Here is a 20,559-nt window from a genome sequence, read left to right on the forward strand (position 1 = left end):
AACCCTAACCCTAACCCTAACCCTAACCCTAACCCTAACCCTAACCCTAACCCTAACCCTAACCCTAACCCTAACCCTAACCCTAACCCTAACCCTAACCCTAACCCTAACCCTAACCCTAAACTTGCCCACCTGTTGATTGCACTCCTGTCAATAGAGCTACTCTCTCCTGCTCTTCTCTCGATTGCGCTCCTCCAGCATAGTGTTCTGCTCTCGATCGAGCTCCTGTCGATTTCACTCCTCTCTTGCGCTCCTGTTGATTGCTCTCTTCTCTCTTGCGCTCCTGTCGATTGCTCTCCTGTCGATTGAGCTCCTGTCGGTTGCCGTCCTCTCGATTGCCGTCCTCTCGATTGCCGTCCTCTCGATTGCCATCCTCTCGATTGCCATCCTCTCGATTGCACTCTTCTTCATTGCGCTCCTCTCTCTTGCTCTGCTCTCGATTGCGCTCCTCCAGCATAGTGTTCGCTGCTTCGAATTGAACTCCTGTCGAATGCGCTGCTCTTGATTGTGCTGCTTCAGCAGAGCTAGCGCTCCTGTCCATTGCGCTCCTGTCCATTGCGCTCCTCTTAATTGCACTCCTCTCTCTTGCACTCCTGTCGATTGCGCTCCTGTCGATTGCACTCCTCTCTGCTGCTCGTCTCTCGATTGCGCTCCTGTCAATTGAGCTGCTGTTGATTGCACTTTTGTCGATTGCGCTCCTGTCGATTGCGTTTGTCTTGATTGCACTCATGTCGATTGTGCTGCTCCAGCAGAGCGGGCGCTCCTGTCGATTGCGATCCTCTCTCTTGCACTCGTGTTGATTGCGCTCCTCTCTCCTGCTCTACTTTCGATTGTGCTCCTGTTAATTGCACTCCTCTCTCTTGCGCTCCTCTTGATTGCGCTCCTCTTGATTGACTCCTGTTGATTGCTCTGCTCTCCATTGCGCTCCTCTCTCCTGCTCTGCTCTCAATTGAGCTCCTGTCGATTGCGCTCCTGTCGATTGCGCTCCTGTCGATTGCTCTTCTCTTGATTGCGCTCCTGTCGATTGTGCTGCTCCAGCAGAGTGAGCGCTCCTCTCGATTGCGCTGCAGCAGAGTGAGCGCTCCTCGCGAATGCTCTGATCTCAGTTGCGCTCCTGTCGATTGCGCTCCAATCTGCTGCTCGTCTCTCGATTGCGCTCCTCTGCATTGAGCTCCTGTCAATTGCGCTCCTGTCGATTGCACCCCTGTCAATTGCGCTCCTCTTGATTGCGCTCCTCTTTGCTGCTCTTCACTCGATTGCGCTCCTGTCAATTGCGCTCCTCTCCAATGAGCTCCTGTTGATAAAGCTCCTGTCGATATAGTTCCTGTCGATTGTGCTCCTCTCTCTTGCGTTCCTCTCTCTTGCTCTGCTGTCGATTGCGCTCCTCTCGAGTGAGCTCCTCTCTCTTGCTCAGCTCTCGATTGAGCTCCTCTCGATTTCACTCCTCTTAATGGCACTCCTCCTGATTGTGCTCCTGTCGATTGAGATCCTGTCAACAGACCTCCTCTCTCCTGCTCTGCTCTCGATTGCGCTCCTGTCGATTGGTCTCCTGTCGATCGAGCTCCTCTCTCCTGCTCTCCTCTCGATTGCGCTCCTGTCGATTGAGCTCCTCTCTGCTGCTCTTCTCTTGATTGCGCTCCTCTCCATTACGCTCCTCTCCAATGTGCTCCTGTTGATTGCGCTCCTCTTGATAGAGTTCCTTTCGATTGCGCTGCTCTTGATTGTTCTGCTCCAGCAGAGTGAGCGCTCCTCTCGGATGCTCTGATCTCAGTTGCACTCCTGTCAATTGCGCTCCTGTCAATTGCGCTCCTCTTGATTGCCCTCTTTTCGATTGCGCTCCTCTCTCTTGCTCTGCTCTCGATTGTGCTCCTGTCGATTGTGCTGCTCCAGCAGAGTGAGCGCTCCTGTCAAATGCTCTGCTCTCGAATGCGTCCCTCCAGATTGTGCTGCTCCAGCAGAGTGTGAGCTCCTCTCAATTGTACTCCTCTCAATTGTGCTGCTCTCGATTGCACTCCTTTCGATCGTTCTACTCTCTCTTGCGATCCTTTTGAATGCACTACTCTCTCTTGCTCTGCTCGTGATTGCGCTCCTCTCGATTGCACTGCTGCAGCAGAGTGAGCGCTCCTCTTGATTGCGTTCCTCTCTGCTGCTCTGCTCTCGATTGCGCTCCTCTCGGTTGCTCTCCTCTCGATTGCACTCCTCTCAATTGCGCTCCTCTCTCTCGCTCTGCTCTCTCTTGCACTACTGTCGATTGCGCTCCTCTCTCCTGCTCTGCTCTCGAGTGAGCTCCTGTCGATTGTGCTCCTCTCTGCTGCTCTTCACTCGATTGCCCTCCTCTCGATTGCTCTGCTTTCGATTGCGCTGCTCTGATGCTGCTCTGAGTTGTGCCTCTCCGACAGAGTGGGCACTGTCAAGCAGTGCGCTCCTCTTAATTACGCTGTCCAGCAGTGCGCTCCTCTTGATTGTGCTGCTCCAGCAAAGTGTGCGCTGCTCTCGATCGAGCTCCTCTAGATTGTGCTGCTGCAGCAGAGTGAGTGCTCCTCTCTCCTGCTCTGCTCTCGATTGAGCTCCTCTCGATTGCGCTGCTCTTGATTGAGCTCCTGTCGAATGCACTCCTGTCGATTGCGCTCCTCTCAATTGTGCTCCTCTCTCTCGCTCTGCTCTCTCTTGCACTACTGTCGATTGTGCTCCTCTCTCCTGCTCTGCTCGTGATTGCGCTCCTCTCGATTGCGCTGCTGCAGCAGAGTGCTCGCTCCTGTCGCTTGCACTCCTCTCGATTGCGCTCCTCTCAATTGCGCTGCTCTCAATTGTGCTGCTCCGACAGAGTGTGCGCTGTCCAGCAGTTCGCTGATGAGATTGCGCTTCTCAGATTGCGTTGCTCCAGCTGTGCGTTGCTCTTGAGCTGTGTGTTGCTCTTGAGCTGTGCGTTGCTCTCGAACAGTTCGTTGCTCTCGAGCTGTGCGCTGCTCAGATTGCGTTGCTCCAGCAGAGTGTGCGTTGCTCCAGCTGTGAGTGTGTTGCTCCAGCTGTGCGTTGCTCAATTTGCGCTGCTCCAGCGAAAATAAATTTGTTTGCGTTGCAGCACTTGAGCAGTGTAAATTTCGAGTGCGTTGGGGGTCAACGCAGTCGCGTGAATTTCGATTTTGGCAGAGCGCAATTGTGCGTTGCCCGCAAGCAAGACACACCGGCTAGGGCTAGGGTAGCAGAACACTCAGTATCTGATTGAAGGAAAATGTTTCATTTTCTGGACAGTACTGAAGAGAAAATGCTGACATGAGTAATGTAGAAAGGAGTTAAAACACTCCTCACCAAATATGCGAGGGTTTCATGGAGAAGTTAATCTGCCATGAGTTATGCGGACTCTAAGGATTATAAGTGAATGCTTATATCTGATGAGAACAATTAGAATTACACAGAATTATCTATATAACGGTCATTATATTGGTTAGGAAATTTTCAAAAGGAATGGTTACTGGTCATCATCATGAAAAGGACCTGAGAACACCATATCAAATTAATTAGATGCCGGGCAATTTTGGACGCGACTGTACTCTGTTTGAGATGCCAACGCATCTTCAACTAAACGACTCACTCGAGTTAGGCAATTTAACATTACTTTTTACCTCAATTTCTCAGCCTCTTTTTCCAACAATTTTGACGCGTTGTCAAGGGCGATAACTCGCCGTTGATGGAGAATCCTACACACTGTAGGCTGCACGAAGACTTTCGACACGAAGCCATCTGTCTCGCATCCCTTTGTTCTTGTTACCTGAACACGCCTGGTCGAAGTCGGTCCGGTTCTTCGTCACTACTATCACGTTCTATCCCCTAACGAAGAACAGCGACAATACTTCTCTTCCAAACGGTTACCACTTTCTGTTTTGGTAGTCTCGCATCAAGCAGCGATTCTTCCCGTTACACATCGCGAAAAGTTCTGCGACAATGCTGTCTTTCGTGCAGGAGAACATCGCACAATTGCAGTCGACGCTCGATGATCCGACAATCGAATGGAAGAAGCTTGTCCTGGCCCTTTTGTGGCTCGTCTACGGCTTCGAAACATTTCTCTCGCTTCGTCAATATCAGCTCTACAGCCTTGACACCCCACCAGCGACCTTAGCCAGCCATGTCGACCTCGAGACGTTCAAGAAGTCGCAGGTCTACGGACGGGATAAGGCTCGCTTTGGCTTATTTGCCTCTGCCTACAGTCAGCTCATTAGTGTTGCGCTCGTTTACTTCGACATCTACGCCTGGAGCTGGACCTTAGCTGGTACGATCCTGACCCGTTCTGGCCAGACCGACAGCGAGATCCCACGCTCAATCGTCTGGATGATGATCATGTTTATCATTCGAGAGATTCCCTCGATCCCGCTTACCCTCTATCGCAATTTTGTGATTGAAGAGCGACACGGTTTCAACAAGATGACCGCTCGGACCTTTATCACGGACACAGTCAAAGAATGGTTGCTCGGCTTTATCATCGGTGTTCCGCTCGTCTCTGCGCTGCTTTGGATCATCCGATGGGCTGATAACTCCTTCGTTTCCTACGTCGTCGTTTTCCTCTTCAGCTTCCAGATCATCGCCATGGTGCTATATCCAACTGTCATCCAGCCGCTTTTCAACAAGCTCACTCCCCTTCCGCAAGGTGCGCTTCGAGACCGAGTTGTAGCTCTAGCATCCTCTCTCAAATTCCCGCTCAAGCACATCTATGTCATCGATGGAAGTAAGCGATCTTCGCATTCAAACGCCTACTTCTTTGGCGTCATTCCAGGCGGCAACAAGCACATCGTCATCTTCGACACTCTTATCGAGAAGTCGACTCCAGACGAGATTGAGGCGGTCTTGGCACACGAGCTCGGCCACTACGCCAACAACGATCCGACCAAGCTGCTCGTCCTGTCCCAAGTGCAGATCTGCTTCACGATGAGCCTGTTCACCCTGTTCATCAACAATGTCTCCCTGTACCGATCTTTTGGCTTCCAAGTTGGTCCCTCGCTTCTCGAAAAGGCCGCCGGAACACCTTCGTCTCAGCTGCTCAACTATCTTCCTGTGATCATCGGTCTGGAGCTCTTCCAGCTTGTCCTCAACCCTACTGATGCTCTGATCAAGTTCCTGCTTAACTCGGCTGTTCGCCGAATGGAGTACGCAGCTGATCGCTTCGCTGCCACACTCTCGCGCCCAGGCCCCACCCGATCGGAGCTCGCTGCCGTCGCCGAATTCAACTCTGAAAAGGATAATGCAAGCGTCAAGGTCGATCCGCATCAGAAGGAAGAGTACGTTGAGCTTCTCGGCAAAGCGTTGATCAAGCTACACGTACACAACCTCTCGACCATGCACCACGACCCTCTCTTTTCGGCATACCATTATTCACATCCGACATTAGCCGAACGACTCAATGCTTTGCAAGCGTTACATCCCCAAATCAAGAAACAGAGGTGAGCTCGTTCGACTGGCGAGACTTCCGTATGAGCACATTGAGCCGCGGCAATGCGGCTTGTCAGAATGACGAGACATTGTTGCTCGAGCTCACGATCGATGCTTGCATCTTCAATCACTCGTGTACTGTACAGTACAGTAGCTTCACCTCTCACACGAACGTAAATGGTATCTCACATGCAGGACTTTGCCTGCCAACGAAAGCTGGATGGAACACATGTTGCGATGCTATCACGCAAGAGCGGTAAGTCTTTGAAATTCGAATCACCTTGAATGGCGGCATTACATAAAATACTGTTTTACCTGCCCGATGACTGAATAGCTGCCGCGTTCGACGTCGATGGACTCGACATCAAACCTCGTTCTGGCAGAGTCGAAGGTCTTGAGGCCAGCGAAGGATTCGGGCCACTAGACGGGATGCTGTACCCTCGCGTGTCAGGATCGTCCTTGTTTGAGATCGGTCTGGCTTGCTGCTGAATTGTCAAGGTGGAGAGATCGTTTCTCCGAGCTGTGGCTTCCGACCGATCGGGCTCTGTGACGGCAGAGAACTTTGACCGGTCCCAAACTGGCAAGGAGTGATTGGAGATGAGCTTACGCAGCACGCCAGAAGCTTCACGGCCGAGCTCCCAACGTGACGCTCGAACTTCGCGTTCGACCATCTCGAGAACACCGCGGGTATAACATTTGCAGTCGACGTAGGCGATATCGTCTGGTGTCTTGGTCGACATGCGCTCCAGGTAGTCGATACCCTCCGGCTTGAGAGGCGATAAAGAGCTAGGTCGCGCCGAAGCAATTTCTCGACAACCCATATCGCCTCCAATTTGTGTTCTTTCTGCCGATACCTGGCCTTGCAAGGCGCCCGGTGAGTGAGAGATCGATGTGTTGAGGGCAGCACTACCGCTCAGAGAAGCCGAATTGGGCCCGGCGGAGGAAGCCGTGCCAGCTGCAACTCCAACACCCGCGCCTGTCTCGGTGGCTGCTGGTCCGACACGCGGTGTAGCTAAAGCATGTCCGTACGCCCAAATGACTAGCGCACAAAGATACTGACTCCATCGGTGGTGCAATACTTCGTCAAGTCCTGTCTCCCTATCCGATACTTTACGAATGGCGGATCCACCCAAGAAGCCGGACCTACCTTCTGCATCTCGTAAGCCCGGGTAAAACGGTGTTGCTTCGCGTGGTTCGTCACCAGCCGCAAGAGATCCTCCAAACCGTGATGGCTGGACTGTGCCATACGACTCGGTGCCTGCACCTGACAAAGAAGTACGGAGGAAATTGACTGCGTACCAGACGGCGGCGCGTCCATCAGAGGTGCGCGCCCATTCTTTGACCGATTGTCTCGAGGCATTAAAAGTGGCACGATCAATGAAGCGCCCAAGAACCGAAGGGAGCCCGGCGTAGATCTGAATATCGATGATGTCGGCGAACAAGGCAATTTGAGCAGCAGTGACCAAGCTTGGTGTTGCGCGGTGGATCAGCCGAGTGCTGGACTCTTCATCTGCCTTGATGTAGGCGATGTCCATGCGGGCTTGTAAAGACGAGTAAGCTGCTGAGAGTCGGTCCTTCCAGTTACCGATGCCGTTGTCTGCATTCTTGGTGCCACCTGGCGAGTTTTCGGCACCGAGCAACACGTTCTGCTTCCATTGCAGGTCGTATGCGATACTCATGAGACCGTGTAGGAGCACAAAGCGCGGGAACGCATCGAGATCCTGCGGCGTCTTCGCAGGGCTGAGGCAAGCTTTCAGCGCCGGAATGAAAGGACCGGGAGGCTTGTAGCCCGTACGTTTGCGATGTCGGAACCATGCTTCGGGCGTGACCATGCTCCACTCCTCGTCGCCGCAGGGAAGATGCAGTTGGATCTGGAAGGCCGAGAGCGAGGGGATGTGTCGGAAAATGGTGGCATGCTGTGCGTCGAGCATGAATGCAAAGAGGGCAATACGCTTCTTCTCTTCCTCCCTGGCCCAGCTTCGCCATGAGCCCTCCGAGTCGTCGAGGTGCGATGGGTTCGGTGTGGAAGCATTAAAGACAGCGTTTCTGCGTGCAAGTGTTATGATGAAGTTGTGGAAGAGATGGGCCATTTCGTGTTGCGGTCGTGTACTCATGACCTTGCCGAAGCATTCGGTGAGGACAAGCGCTTGAAGCATGGGCAGCGTAGCACGAGCAGGACGGAAATCTTCGAGACTGACGATGGCACCCCAGATCTTCTGAGCGATGCGCACGGCGAGCTCATGAGCGGGGAGCCCGGCAAAGTGTGCGCCGATCACGACAATCGCGCTGAGGAGCATCGGATCAGTGGTGCTGGCGGCAAATGTTGGCTCATGGACGAGCGGATAGAGCCGATTGAACTTGACAAAGAAGAGGTAGATGTAGCACCTGAGTGCCGACGGCGTAAAAAGCGGAGAGTTGGGAAGCTCGCTGACTGATTGCAGGAAGATGAGAAGTCGGCGGTGAGCCACCGGATCGAGGTGATAGGTGACACGACTTGGGATGTCTGCCTGCAAGGCGGCAAAGTAGGCCAGATCTTCGAGCGCGTTTGGTGTCTCGACCTCACTACCCGACGTCAGAGCGGCTTCGGAGCCGATGGCGCGACCGAAGCTGGAGACATCGCCGGCACTGGCACCTGCAGCAGCGCCGTTTTGAGATCCATGCATATTGCCCAGAAGCCCACCGAGACCATCGGAGCTGCTGGGAGAGAAGCCTGATGTTTGAGACTGGGCGCCACGAGCGTTGCTGCCAGCTGTAGGCGGGCGACCGATGCTTCCACCCCAATTGGAACCACCGAACGGATCAACGCCGTCAAAGAGCCAGCCGTAGTGGGCCGCGTGGTCCATCATGGGAGGTGCAAATGGGAAGATGTCGTGGTCAGGTGGAGGCAGCGCAGATGGCGGCCTGGCGGGATTGGGAACAACATTGGTAGTATCGAGATCACCCATCGACATGGCCATTTCAGGTCGAGGCGCTTCGTTCATTGCCTCATTCCAGGCAGACATGTAGGATGCCGAAGGTTGCGGAGTGTAGCTACCTGCACTCTGATTGTTCGGCATAGTATCGCGCGGTGTTGCGATCCAGCCGAATGATTGGTGAGGCTGTGCCGTCGCTGATGGTTCTTCGCCGTTGATATGATCTGGTCGAAGGTTGCCATTCGCTGGATCGTCTGCCCAAATCGAGTCATTGCGATACGACGAGGCAGGATAAGGGGTAGTGTTCGAATGAGCGGCGTTGTTTGGCCCCATTTCGGCTGAAGGGGGTCTAGCATTGTCGATCGAGCTTGCTTGAGCTGCACGGTAGCTCGAAGCGGTTGCACCATAGTTGTGAGCTGGACGCGAAGTGGGAGGCGACATGGGGGGATTCGAAGACCACGTCGATGACGCTGCATAAGGTGCTGACGGGTTTGACTGCCCATGTGAGCCCGGAGAGTCGAGTGGAGCAGATGTGAAAGCGGACCAAGGAGAAGGGATCTGCTGCGGATTGGCAAGGGATGAAGGTTGCGGCTGAGGCGGCGGTAGATCTCGCGACTGGATGTTGGCTCTAGGGTCTGATCCGGGCTCCCTGAAGTCGATGTTGTCGAGCTTTGGACTTTCACTTCCTTCATCGTCTTCAGAGTCATTCCCTGCCGAGTCGTCATTGTTGTTCGATTTGGAGGGAGGCCAACGAGCCGTCTTGGATGTTGTGCCAGACCTGTGTCGCTTGTTGGCTGAGGCACCTGAGGATCCTTTGTTAGGAGAGGAAGAACGATTTGCATCGTCGCCGTCCTCTGCGGTACCATGCTTGTTTCGATTGGACCATCTGCCGAGCGTCTTGCCACGGAGTGCATGTCGTTCGAGATGACGAATGAGAAGGTCTTGTCGAACAAAGGTGCGATCGCATTGATTGCAGCAGAGGATACGGGCCTGATCGTGGTTGAGCTTGTGACGAAGGAGATGGTCAGGTCGAGAGTAGCTCTTTGTGCAGCCAGGCTGGTCACATGTGTACCTCATCTCCGAAGAGGAGGAGGCGGACTCTTTACGAGCCATGGCAGATCGAACAAAGAAACTGCCTCTGAGAGGAGATGGTGTAGTGGTGGGACGCGTCGACTTGTGAGCAGGCGAGATGGGGTCAGAGTGCTGCTGCTATTATATCCGCTCTACAGATGGGCTTGAAGGAATTTATGGGCAGGCACAGAAAGGTAGAAACGTAGGGTTAGGATACAGCGTGGGGACAGGTATGGCGTGCGGAGAGAGGAAGCGAAGGGACGAGAGTGACTGACAATTTGAGCTGGCCGACGGCAGCCCAACGACTTTGGGAGGAGAGCGTCGGAGGAAAGCGAAGCCGAAAAGCTAGTGGCGCCAAAGCTTGAGTAGGTGCCAGGGCAGTCAAGAAGCGGCCCTCGATGATGGTAAGGTGCGTGGGATGCTAGTGCAAGGCAAGGTCGCAGTTAAGCTCAGTGCCACGAAATGAAAGTTTAGTGGGACCTGTGTGAAGCGAACTGGACACAGCAAGTAGCAGATCACCGGCCCGACGATTGGTATGCGCAGATGAGGTCGTGAGCGCTACGACGCTCGATTAGGTAGACGCGAACGGCGGTCACAACAGAAGCATTACTTTAGAAAGGGCTAAGCGACGCAAAGAGCAGAAGTTTTATCGCGAGCGAGCTGGAGAAAGCGATGTGCAAGTATCAGGGCGAGGGGAAGCTTGGTCTGCTGATGGTCACGAGGTGACTGGATGTGAGTGGGCAAGACGCGGGCAATGACGACGTCGACGTGAAAGGTTTCTTCCGGGCTAGTCTCGGCAGATGAAGGAGTCGGACAGTCCAGGCCTGTTTGGCGACGAACAGAGGTGCGAGGGACAAGGTGATTGTGCAGCGATGCGACGGGTGTAGGTTTCAAGAGTCAAGAGACGAAAGGAAAGCAAACAAGAAAGGAAAGCAAACAAGAAAGAGCATCATTGTCACGTGCGCTATCTGAATTGCTTGCTTGTTGGCGAGCCAAAGGTTCGAGTCTCTGCGCCCTTTTCCCTGCGCCCTTTTCCCTGCGCCGTTTTCCCTGCGCCGTTTTCCCTGCGTAAGCTTGTTTGCTAGCCCGATTTCTCTTTCGCATCTTGAGTGGATCGGGCCGATTCCAGGTCAAGGCTCTCACACACGCTGCAGCATCGGATTGCGTCGGTCTCCACAGCAAGGGAGTGCTGTTTGGCCCTATCGTTGCTATCTATCCCTAGAGCAACGTTCAAGTTTCGGGAAGAGATCGCTTTCCTCTCCACGCTCATCAACCATCGTCGCTGCTCTTCTCTGAGCTGGCTGCTACAGTCGTCTTCACCATACTCGCGCGCACTCTCAGCTCCGTCTTTCTCACATCTCGGCCGCCAACGTGCCGCGGTACACCATCCCAAGTCTCGAACTGACCCGTACCACTGCTTGTTATTTCGGATCGTCATCGCCTTCCTTCGGCTCATATTGTTCCAAGCCGTCTTCTCTAAACCTTATCCGCAGGCTATTGTCGCCTCTCTGTTCACATCGACATTGATTGATCGCATTTGCCTTTGCTTCCGCCTTTGCATCCGGCACGATCACCTCGCTCCGCCAGTCTGTTGACGGCAGGGTTGCCGTTCTGCTTCCCAGTGCTCACAATCTTGCGCTGCAGACATTGATCGACCATGTCCAAGTTTCCCAATCATGGCCTCTTCGCTAGGACTGCTGCTGCCTCGACGCGCTCCTCCTCGATCATAGCCCATGCAAGCAGGCGTGCTCCACGACGCCGATCAGCTGCCATCACACCACTCGCCTCGCTTTTGCTGCCCAGCTCGAGTACCGCCTCTTCCTCTAGCGCCAGCACCAACATCAGTGCATCGCAACCATCTTCTTCACAAACGCCTTTCATTGGCCCTCTCACCCTAGCCGCTTCGCAAAACGCCTCGGCTCAGCAGACGCCCAGCAACACTGATACCCGCAACGATACTACCGCATCCTCGTCAAACCCATACAATCACCACGACCTAGATCAGCGATGCGCTCCCGAATCCTATGCTGAGCATGCTTTAAACAGCACGCGAGCATCCGATTCGCAATCCCGCGCTTTCGTCCATCTTCTCGAAAGCGATCTGACCTTTGCAGCATCCACACTTGCCTTGGCAGATGTGCCATTCTCTACATCAGCACACTCGCATCTCTTTGCATCGCCAAACACCCCCTCAGCCACTTTCTCAGCTGCAGCTCGTCATCTCGCAAGGGCGCAGGCCTCCGCTTTCCCGCTTCCTTCTCTAGACCGTGCGTCACCCCATCCCAATGCTTCAGCCTATTCATTACCCCATGCACGCGGCGTTCACATCTTCTACCCAAATGCAGCTGCATCCCATGCACTCAGCAGCGTGACAAGCTCGTCATTGGAGTCGCCTTACAATCTCTCTGGCCTCAATGGCCGCTCATTGCCGCCAAGCAAGAGGTCATTTCAAAGATCAAGAGATGCTTCACGGCAACCAGCCGATTACGTTCCCCTGTGGAACGCATCCACCGCCCCAGGGCCTTCCACTTATTCCCGCACTACCCAGCAGAGCGACTCGGCATTGCTCGAGGAGCGTCTTGAAAATCTTGCTCTACTTCCTCATGATGCTTCCAGCTCAGATCTTCTTCGCAACCCTGCCTTTGATGTTCCAACCAATCTCCTTGCCAGTGGCCCACTGCCTTCAGACTTCCGATCCAACAACCCTCTCGATCACGTTGACCATGCATCAGCTACGTCTTACAGGCACACCGCCTCAGCAGTCTCCCATCAAGCGTTTGCGGATTTCGGTCGTGGCCCTTCTCACTCGACGTGCGACTCACACTCGGATGCATATTTCTCAAGTCACCCAGGAACTGTCAACTGGACAGATAACGACAACAGGAGCTCCGCAAGGCAGTCTTCCTCTTCGTCCTCTTCCAAATCATCGTCGAGCTCATCATCTTCCAAATCATCTCGCTCACCAACCCCGACCATCTCAGCTCGTCCTCATCTCGCCACTTCCTCCGCCAAGCAGGACTCCTCGGGCAGTCACGGGAGCGGCTCGAGTACGCCAACGAGTAACAAGGGTCTTTCGCCTTACCAGATCGAGAACGCACTTCTCGGTCCGACATCGCTTCTCACAACCGCAACACATGCCGCCCGAGCCAACTACGATCAACGCCGCCGCGCCGCAGCCGCAGCACTAACCGAAACATCAGAAGCAGCAAATCAGCCACCACTATGGACAGCCTCTCTCTCTTCGCCCAAACATCGCAAGTTGCACTACGCCTTCCAGCACGGCGCCTATGGTATTCCGAAGCGCCATCCTTGGGCTGCTGTCCGTGGCAACGGCAACCGAGTTCAGCCAACGCCAGCCAAACCTCTTGCTAGGTCAGGTGCTGTTGGGATGCTCGCTGCAGCAGCCGACTTTCTCACAGGCTCTGCAGGCCCTTCTGCACCATCAGCACCGAAAGCGAAACTTGGCGGCGAGGCACTTGTCGCAGAGGATGGTCGACGTCTTGGTCTCAACTCGCCCATCCGCGAACATGGCAGGGTCGTCCAAGATCGCCTCCAGTCCGTTCAGGTCGGCGAAGATGCTTACTTCCTGCGATCAGATTCCATCGGTGTCGCAGATGGCGTCGGAGGCTGGGCCTCGCGCGCTGGCGCCGATCCCGCCCTCTTCTCCCGCCTTCTCATGCACTTCTGCGCCGCCGAGCTGAGCAAGTTCGATGACTTGAGCGCTGATGAGCTGGTAGCTCATGGCGGCAAGAAGCTCAAGGAATGGGAACAGCTCGATCCAGTCGAAGTCATGCACATCGCATGGGAACGTTGTGTCCGTGCTTCTCGTCGTGAAGGTATTCTCGGATCATCGACGGCGCTCCTCGCAGTCCTCAGAGGCGACGAGCTGCGCATCGCCAATCTCGGTGATTGCGTCCTGCTCATCATCCGTGCAGGCGAGCTTCTCTTCCGCTCTACCGAACAACAGCATTCTTTCAACTTCCCCGTCCAACTTGGTATGATGGGTCACACAGCAGAGAGCGTCACCATTGCTGCTAATCGCACCCTCGCTCGCGATGGCTTCCTTCAGTCTGGCGCCTCCGACGATCTGGATGACAATGCCCCCAACCCGCTTGGGACTACTACGCCTGCATCCATGGATGAAGCTCGAAAGGGCAAGCCCAACATCTCTCCCGCTGTCGATGGCGACGAAGCGGAAGAAGCCGAATGGGATGAACCACGTCGCGATGCTGGCCGTTGGTCCGTCAAGGTACAGAAAGGCGACATCATCGTCGTTGGCAGCGATGGGCTCGTAGACAACTTGTTCGATGAGGACATTGTAGAGGAAGTTCTCAAATTCGCTCCACCTCCTGTATCGCAAGTGTCCATCCCGGAAGACGACAAAGTCTCACTAGAGGATGGAAATCGCATCATCGAGGGAGAGGAGGACTATCGACTGCCGGATGACTTTGACCCCCAATTGGTGTCGGAAGCTCTCTGTTCCCGAGCCAAGGCTGTCTCAGAAGACTCTCGTGCTGTCAGCTCGCCCTTCCAGCAACGAGCCATGGAGGAAGGTCTCCACTATGTTGGTGGTAAGCACGACGACATCTCTGTTGTAGTTGCTGTTGTCGGGGACCCTTCCGAACGCCTCACCAAAGCCGGCTATTCTGTCGGATCAGAGCAAGGCGGCCCGATTGGCTCAGACCTTGGTCGAGGCGGAGCTGGACAAGTTCCGGTCTGATTGGCGTCCCCAGTGTCCTTTCGATCCGTATCTAGAGTCAGCCACCGCGGTTTCGCACCATCAAAGGAAGCACTGCAATCTCCTCCAGCATCTGCCATTGAAGCCGTAACTCGGTTTCCGGTATGACTGTTCCTGACGACGTAGTCACATGTACTTTTAGCCTCTACGCACCAAGTTTCGACCAGATCGACGCTAACTGCGACAGGTCTTCATGAAACCCGACTGCGATGACATGAGATCTCGGAGCAGAGTCAGATGTCAGAATCATTCTGCAAGCCAAAGGTAAGACAGTCTGGTGAGAAGACAAGAGAAGCTGGATTGCAATGCGTAATGACGAGATGAACGAACGTTGGGAGCCGAAAAGACGGGGAGATATTATGATACTACATGTAACCAGGGTTGCCCGTTGACGTGAGAAGATTTTGATTCTGTTGGACCCAATCGTAGACAGCTGAGCATTGATTGTAGTTTTGATCTCTTACTGGAAGTTTGGCGATCTGATCAGGCAAGACCTGGAACTGCATCAAGAGACCGATCGCCATGTGTGGCATCAGATGGCAGTGGAAAGGCCAGACTCCTACATTGTCAGCGACAAAGCGGAATGCCATCCAGCTGAAAGGTGGAACTGAGAAGACGTCCCTGCGCATTGGATTGACCCTGGCAGCCGCAAAGTTGGGCTGATCCTGAGCCTGGAAGTTGCCCGCTCCCTCGCCGATGAGGAAAGGTGAGTAGCCATGGAGGTGGAAGGGGTGGGAGCCTTCGTCGAGGTTGTTGATAATGACGTCCATCACGACGACGTCTGTGTTTGTGACAATCATCTCGTCGGGGTCGTTGTAGTAAGCATCGACACTGGTGTTTGACGATGAACGCTGGCTGGTCTCAAAGGTGTACGATTTCATCAGCGAGGCTTGAGCCGCCATCTCGGAAGTGAAAGTGGTCTGGTTGAAAAAGGCGTGCCAGTTGCTGTATGCGTCCAGGCCGAAGTTGACGACAAGTTTGGTTGTCATATTGGATGCGGGGGCATCGATCCTAGTGATGGGCACCAGCTGTGATGTGCTCAAGGTCTCCGTCACGTTGAGCAGAGTCGAGTTTGACGGGTTGGTCATTGGCTGAGCTGAAGCCGCGACGCTTTCGTAACGCATGATGGCGTACTGGTCCATGACGAGGAACGGATTGTCGTAGGCGAACATGTCATCCATCACCTCTGCGCGAACGGCATACGCTCCGACAGGTTTGTCCGTCTCAATGATCACCGAGTATCGCTGAGCGACCATGACGTTCAAGCTCTGAACTATGACAGGCTCGACTTCAATGCCATCCGCCTCAATCACGGTCATATTGTGACCGTCGACCGAGAAGCGGAAGGTGGCAAGAGAGCCAGCATTGATGACACGCATGCGGACACGTTTGTTGGCAGGGACCGTGAAGTTGTAGGCAGACTTGCCTTGCGGTGGATCCGAAATGCAGGTAGTGCCGTTGGGTGCGAGACCACAGTTGGAGAAGCCGAGTCCATTGATCATGCCATAGTCTGGTGTCGGCTCGTCACCTTGCTCGCCACCAGGCGGGCCGGCCTTTGATTTGGCAATAGCAGCGACAGTGAAAGAGTCTGCTTGATAGGCATCGTTTACCACGAAGATATGATCCTGGTCGTAGTCAGTTCTGACCGCAATGCCGTTGGCAATAGTGACAGTGGGAACGACACCAGCCTGGGAAGCCGCAGCATTGTTAGGGTTTGTCATCTTGAACTCTTCGTCATCACCATGAAGGATCAAGGGACCAAAGAGGCCGTCAGCATATGTGGGACCATAGTGCGAGTGCCACCAATACGAGCCTGACTGTTGAACAGTCCAGTTGTATGTGAAGGTAGTTCCGGGAGCAATGCCGCACTCTGTGATGCCAGCAGAGCCATCCATCTCGTTCGAGCCTCTCTGGTATTGACCATGCCAATGAATCGTAGTCGGTACCGGCATCTTGTTTTCGACATGCACAATGATACGATCACCGATATTTGCTTCGACCAACGGTCCAGGGTAGAGGCCGTTAACGAGGCGCATCTGCTTTGTTGTGCCAGCAGGGTTCGCCAAGACCTGCGTCAGCGTCCAGTTGAAGATGCGGTCTTGTGGTGGAGCATTTCGATCCCATGTTGGGCTCAATGTCAGCTGGGTTGGGTCGACGAGCTGCTCTCGAGGAATGAAAGCTAGGTTGCTCGCAGTCGCTCCTGGCACTATTTTGCTACTTGACGTCGCAGCACCGGACTGCGTTCTATGTTTGCGTGCGAGTCCAAGTCCGAGACCAAGGCCGAGAGTGAGAGCAAGTATGAAGACCAGCGCACCTAATGATGCCAGAAAGTTTCTTGGACGTGTCTTGCGCTGCTCTGATCCAGGCGGCTGAGGATGCGAGCCTTCTGAGCCTTTCTCTACCACCGAAAGTGATTGAATACTTCCTTCGCTCGCCATCTGCTGACTTTCGGGGCGGAGATGAGCCTTTGCGACCATGGTTTTTGTGTCTTGGAGCAGTTTCCGGAAGGTAGACACAGAACCGGTATAGTCTCCAAGATGAGCGTCACTGTGGAGGTCATGGGCTGATGATATCCATCGTTCGATGCGCACTTATGGAACTCTATTTGGGTGTGTCGTGGTCGTGTTGTGTGTAGAGTCGAGACTAGCTGAACAGAGCCTCAGTGCAACCCTTAGCAAGGCAAAAGGTGCAGAAGTCGGATGCATACGCGATGGTAGCTCTTCGACATGTCGAGACAGCCTGGCCAAATGCCAAGAGGTCCTTCTGTCAGGCTGCACAAGACAGAACGTGCTCAAGACCCCACATGGAAAGAGAGTAGCCCAATGTTGAATCCAGCGTCTGCTGCGACAGTCAACGCTCGAGCTTAGGTTCTCGCACGTTCCTTCATCCTCGCATTGTACCGGACTTTTTGACCTCATGCTTTCGTTGCCGCCGGCTATGCTTCTTTCTGTGACATTGCCACGTCTTTGAGTGCCAACAGTCTGTAGCAAAAAGCATGAATGTATAAGCTCAACTCAAGGTGCACGTTGCCACCCACCCGTGCCTGCTGCTCAACCAACTTTCGGCACTGGCACGATCTTCTCTTGTAAATCCCACCTTCCTGATTGGTCTAATGAAGGCAAACATATCGAGTTCGTACTAAAACAAAACATCTCGGGTGGGGCAGCGCATTGCGGTGAGAGAAGGAAAGGAGGCCGAAGCAAAGCTTTGTCAAAAGGAGCCTTGGTTTCCACATTCTGGTCGCTCGGTCGCTCGGTGCGCTGTTGTTCTGCATCTACAACCTCGTGCCTGGCCGCCTTTGCCAGTATTCTCAAGGCAGACGGTAGCTTTCCCCTCTGTGTCGTGATGCCTTGGGTAGCAGATATCCCGGCTCTCTTCTTATAAAGTCGTTAGTCGTTCGCCTGGATCACTAGTGTTTTGTTCCACTCTCCTCCAACACACACATTGCCCTCCTTCCCCCATAACAGCTTGTACCGGCATGAAGGCCACTGTTGCTGCCATTTCTGCCGTCTCGCTTGCCGTAGCTGGCATTGCTGCTGGCCCTATCGAGAAGCGTGCCAAGATCGCTCAGTCCTTCTCTCCTCCCTCAAGCTCTCCTCTAGCTCAATCTTCCAACTACGTAGGATGGAACAATGCCTCATACCCCAAGCACAACACTGTGCCCGGTAAGGCCTTCGACCGTATCATCCAAATCTGGCTCGAGAACACCGACTACGAGGCGGCGATCTCGACGCCTGCCATGCAGGCTCTCTTGCCTCAAGGTGTTCTCTTCGACAACTATTATGCTCTCACTCACCCTTCGGAGCCCAACTACATTGCTTCGGTCGCTGGTGACTTCTTCGGCCTTTCTGACGACAGCTTCAACCACATCCCCACCAACATCACTACTGTCTTCGACCTTCTCGACGACGGAGGAAAGGATGGCAAGCCTATCTCGTACGCTTGTTACCAGGAGAACATGCCCTATGACGGATTTACCGGCTTCAATTACTCTTCCAAGAACTACATCTCTCCTGGCGCGCCTGACTACACCTACTACGTCCGCAAGCACAACCCTTGCGCCATCATGGACTACGTTTCCGGCAACAAGTCTCGTGCACTCTACAACCGCAACTTTAACGATCTCGCTGCCGACATTGGCAACAACACAATACCACAGTGGTAAGTTTAATATTTTACGCTTCGCAGCATTGCCGGTGGCGACCCCCGAAAAATCGATATCGTACGTTCTGACGATCGAATCAACCTTCCTGATCCCATATCTGTCTTCCTCCCTATATGGATGATGTTCCCTCTTTCCCTACGTGCTATAGGAGCTTCATCACTGCTAACATGATTGACGATGGGCACGACACAACAGCTGCTTTCTTCTCGAACTGGACCAGCTACTTCCTCACCCCATTGCTCAAGGAGCCCAAGTTCAACACGAACCGTACCCTGATCCTCCTCACTTTCGACGAGAACGACAGCTACTCGGCTGCCAACCGCATCTTCACTATTGCTCTCGGTGGTGCTGTTCCGGAGAACCTGAAGAACACGACTGATCACACGTATCAGACCCATTACTCTGTTTTGTCGTCGGTGCAAGCCAACTGGAACCTCAAGTCGCTCGGCCGTGGTGATGTCAACAAGACAATGGCCAACGTCTTCCCCTTCTGGGCTGACACTTTCGGCTACATCAACACTCAGGTCGATGATGCTGACATCCCCCAGACCAACATTACTGGTGTTGCTCCTGGTCCTCTGTCAGACACCAGCTTCACACTTTTCTATGCTCCTGATGATGTCAAGGTCACTGGTGCCGGTGGCCAGCCGGTGCTCGTCAAGAGCGGTCTCAACACCTCTCAGACCCTTGCTACCCTTCCTCAGACCAATCTGACGGCTCTCGGTCAGAAGAACATCTGGAACACCAACCCTGGTTATGACAACGTGAACGTGTCGAGTAGCGGTGCTTCCGCTGGTACCTCCGGCGCCAAGACCAGCTCGGCTGCCAAGCCAGTCGTTGTCGGAAGTGGTTTTATTGCTGGTGCCGTCTTCGCCTTCATGGCTCTCCTCCTCTGAACGGACTTGTCACTCTCATGTGCTCTCTGGCACGCATCACGATTCTGCTTCTCATGTAAAGTTTGGGTGACAATCAATGAATTCTTGGTCACCGTTTACTCGCTATCCTTGCCAAGCATCTTGACATCTGCGAAAAGTGCTGCTGATGGACAGCTGTCGATTAAGCGTTACTCTCGACGCCGCTCGAAGTGTCTGAGATGAGCAGCTGGGCTCAATTGCTGACCAGCGTCGAGAGCACAGCGTAGCCTTTCAAGTCGACAATTTCGCAGAGGAGTCAAATAGCGCGTCAAGTAGTGCATCACCTGATCGTCAAAGAAAGGCGTGCGCGTCTGGGCTGGACCGATCGTTGACCATCGGGACCCGTCTTGCTCATCTTTTATCATACGCTAGTTTTAGCTCCATCATCAATTTATCACCCTTCAACAGTTTTTTTGTTGTAAGATTTGACTCTGATCGACACTTATGGGGAGATATCAGTTCCCAGTACGGTGTTCAAGCTTTTGAGCTAAAACACTATACTATATTGACATAAGGGAAGAACATAGCGGTAGCCTCAAGCTCTCCGCTCATTATCTATATACATTTGTGGTTTGTGGCTGGCTGATGGAGCATCCCACCTAATGAGGGAAGTAGCACAACGGAGGGGACCCAACAGTCTTCGATCTCCATTGTATCAGCCTGCCCGATCTCCTATCAGAATGAATCCCCCCGATCCATCGTCAGATCGTGCTCTGCTGGATCGTTATCTCCAACAATTTTTTGCCCCCATTTCCGGATGCAATTTGTCTGCCGATTTAACACCTCCGCATCCTCCGTTGTGCGAGGGCTTGCAGTTGAAGCATGTGACATCTCGGAGTATGCAACTTCTACTCCGAGGTCACATCTGAAGAAATGTTAAGAAGTATAATCCCGATACTAGGGGGCGATCGGGGAGAGTCCGAGCACGATGTCACTAGGGGGTTTCAGTTATCTCTGAGTTTTGAAAACACAATACTTTGAAAATATGTTTGGGCCCAATTTTTGATGCCCCAAGAAACTGCACAGGCCTGTGACACATGCATCTTGGAGTTTCACTTGACTTGCCTGGTAAAAACAATCTCTGATTCCCTACACCAGGTCAAGATCAAAGTGATCATATCAGATGTTGTTGAACACTATACTGAACAATGCCAAAACCTTTGATTGAAAAGCTAAAGCAAATAGCTTACATCACACCTGTTCTGATTGCTGTCTTCTGCGAGCCTCATGCTGTCAGTTTTGTCTCTCCTGCCATTCGGCAAAGGCCAATGTTGTCATTCCCATCCTTTGAGATTCTGCTGTTGTGTCCTCAAAAGGGCAGCCATGAGAAGCAAAGAG

At 53.6% G+C, this 20,559-nt stretch overlaps 5 protein-coding genes across 5 annotated transcripts; 3 read left to right on the forward strand and 2 right to left on the reverse strand.

The window, feature by feature from the left end:
• Window positions 1–3,942: 3,942 nt before the first annotated feature.
• UHO2_00001 (putative zinc metallo-protease) lies at window positions 3,943–5,436 on the forward strand (the record flags this gene model as incomplete). Its single annotated transcript, XM_041556621.1, has 1 exon — window positions 3,943–5,436. The coding sequence occupies one exon, from the start codon at window positions 3,943–3,945 to the stop codon at window positions 5,434–5,436; it is 1,494 nt and encodes a 497-aa protein (XP_041412555.1).
• Window positions 5,437–5,732: 296 nt separating this feature from the next.
• Window positions 5,733–9,446, reverse strand: UHO2_00002 (uncharacterized protein; the record flags this gene model as incomplete). Its single annotated transcript, XM_041556622.1, has 1 exon — window positions 5,733–9,446. One exon carries the CDS (start codon window positions 9,444–9,446, stop codon window positions 5,733–5,735), a length of 3,714 nt encoding a protein of 1,237 aa, XP_041412556.1.
• A 1,615-nt stretch (window positions 9,447–11,061) lies between these two features.
• On the forward strand, window positions 11,062–14,124 carry UHO2_00003 (uncharacterized protein; the record flags this gene model as incomplete). Its single annotated transcript, XM_041556623.1, has 1 exon — window positions 11,062–14,124. The coding sequence occupies one exon, from the start codon at window positions 11,062–11,064 to the stop codon at window positions 14,122–14,124; it is 3,063 nt and encodes a 1,020-aa protein (XP_041412557.1).
• Window positions 14,125–14,507: 383 nt separating this feature from the next.
• UHO2_00004 (uncharacterized protein) lies at window positions 14,508–16,619 on the reverse strand (the record flags this gene model as incomplete). The annotated part of the gene is made up of 1 exon (XM_041556624.1): window positions 14,508–16,619. The coding sequence occupies one exon, from the start codon at window positions 16,617–16,619 to the stop codon at window positions 14,508–14,510; it is 2,112 nt and encodes a 703-aa protein (XP_041412558.1).
• Window positions 16,620–17,620: 1,001 nt separating this feature from the next.
• UHO2_00005 (uncharacterized protein) lies at window positions 17,621–19,203 on the forward strand (the record flags this gene model as incomplete). The annotated part of the gene is made up of 2 exons (XM_041556625.1): window positions 17,621–18,303; window positions 18,456–19,203. The coding sequence occupies 2 exons, from the start codon at window positions 17,621–17,623 to the stop codon at window positions 19,201–19,203; spliced, it is 1,431 nt and encodes a 476-aa protein (XP_041412559.1).
• Window positions 19,204–20,559: the final 1,356 nt, after the last annotated feature.

This window comes from Ustilago hordei (genome assembly GCF_900519145.1).
Source record: "Ustilago hordei strain Uho2 genome assembly, contig: UHO2_contig_01, whole genome shotgun sequence".
In the NCBI taxonomy this organism is placed as follows: Eukaryota; Fungi; Basidiomycota; class Ustilaginomycetes; order Ustilaginales; family Ustilaginaceae; genus Ustilago; species Ustilago hordei.